At 31.4% G+C, this 1,411-nt stretch overlaps 1 protein-coding gene across 1 annotated transcript in view; it reads left to right on the top strand.

Annotated features, from left to right (window-relative positions):
• Positions 1-930, top strand: part of LOC107101462 (ubiquitin carboxyl-terminal hydrolase 47-like) — a 74,107-nt gene extending 73,177 nt beyond the window's left edge. Inside the window, exon 6 of the mRNA XM_015400395.1 lies at positions 728-930. Within this exon, the coding sequence (XP_015255881.1) occupies positions 728-868 (141 nt within the window). The 3' untranslated portion in view covers positions 869-930. The remainder of the gene's footprint in view (positions 1-727) is intronic.
• The last annotated feature ends 481 nt before the right edge of the window (positions 931-1,411 follow it).

The raw sequence follows: 1,411 nt of genomic DNA, 5'->3' as shown, positions 1-1,411 counted from the left end.
TATCTTTCTCTTCCACTGATGGATTCTAGTGATTAAAACTACAGTGTGGTGAGAAACAATCTGCAAACTGGAAACCATTTTATAGGCCAAACCAAATGTGATCTGGAGCTATCAATCATTTATGATGCATATATTTCTTAGTAGAGACCAGAGGTAGGTAGTAACTAGTTACATTTACTTTTGTGAATTTTAGGGGGAAAAAACTCTATTTTGAAGTAGTTGTAATTTACATTACTTTTTAATTTTTCTGAAGTAATATTCTTGTGAGTCATTTTCTGGTTTCTCTACCCGCATGATTAACTTAAGCTATTTGGAGATCAGGTGAATTAAAGGTTAACAGCAGATGTTGAAGTTATTTATCTATTCTTGACACATATTCATAACTTACCAGTCTTGTAAGTTTAAATTGAACAAGTAGATTGTGAAAAGTGTTTTTTCTTCATAAATATGTTATATTCTAATCAAGTTTTTATCTATTTTTTTAACTCAATCCAAAGACCAGAATTTGCTCATAATTCTCTGTCTGATTGCATCATTTTAGGCATTAAATCAGATGTTACAACCTAAGAGTTACTCAGTACTCAATTATGCATTATACCGAGTACTTGTTTAATCATAGTTATTTCTTGGATGTTTACTTTCTAGATTTACTTAAGCAATTGTATCTGACATCTACAGGTGGAAACTGTCTGTCAGGGCATTTTGAGTAACACAAATGCATTTTCAGGAGGACGCCATCGAGGAGTTCTTAAAGGATACAGAGTTTAATGGAGATGACCAGCTGTACTGTGATGAGTGTGAAGAAAAACATGACACTACTGTTGTAAGTAAACTAAAACTCTTTTGTGTTCGTTTACAAAGCAGCTAAAAACCTTCTTAATTAATGTTTGAAAACACTATGGATTACCTTGGCTACGCATGAAGTGTGTCTATAAAGGTAAATATTGGAAAACACAGCATAAAAAGACTCATCTTTGCGCTTTAGGTTAATTAGGATTACAGAAAATATTTTATTTGCAAAACATAATAAGAAAGACTTCTTAAAGACATTTATAACATGTTCTTTAAAGCCTCAGCTTGATAGACATTTTATATGTATTTGGTTGTATTGCCTTTGTATTGATTGATTGTCTTTATTGATCTCGTAGTGGACAAATGTACTCAAATAGTCAAAAAGAGAAGAAGAAGGTGCAAAAGGGAAAAAAAGTTGCATAGGATATATACAGTATATACAGTATATACAGTGCATCCACATATGACATTTTTTGTTCGTTTTTTTGTTTTTCTATTATAGGATCATTATACAGGGTTATTGCACAGGGTGTTTACATCGGTATTTATATGATAGATATTTATATATATAGGTATTGCATTAGGTATGGTGTAAAAGTCTTTCACTAAAGGAGTTGCT

Source organism: Cyprinodon variegatus, unplaced genomic scaffold (assembly GCF_000732505.1).
Source record: "Cyprinodon variegatus isolate N-32 unplaced genomic scaffold, C_variegatus-1.0 Scaffold1098, whole genome shotgun sequence".
NCBI classification, from domain to species: Eukaryota; Metazoa; Chordata; class Actinopteri; order Cyprinodontiformes; family Cyprinodontidae; genus Cyprinodon; species Cyprinodon variegatus.
Note: the sequence above shows the minus strand (reverse complement) of the source record. Positions and strands in the feature narration are given on the sequence as shown.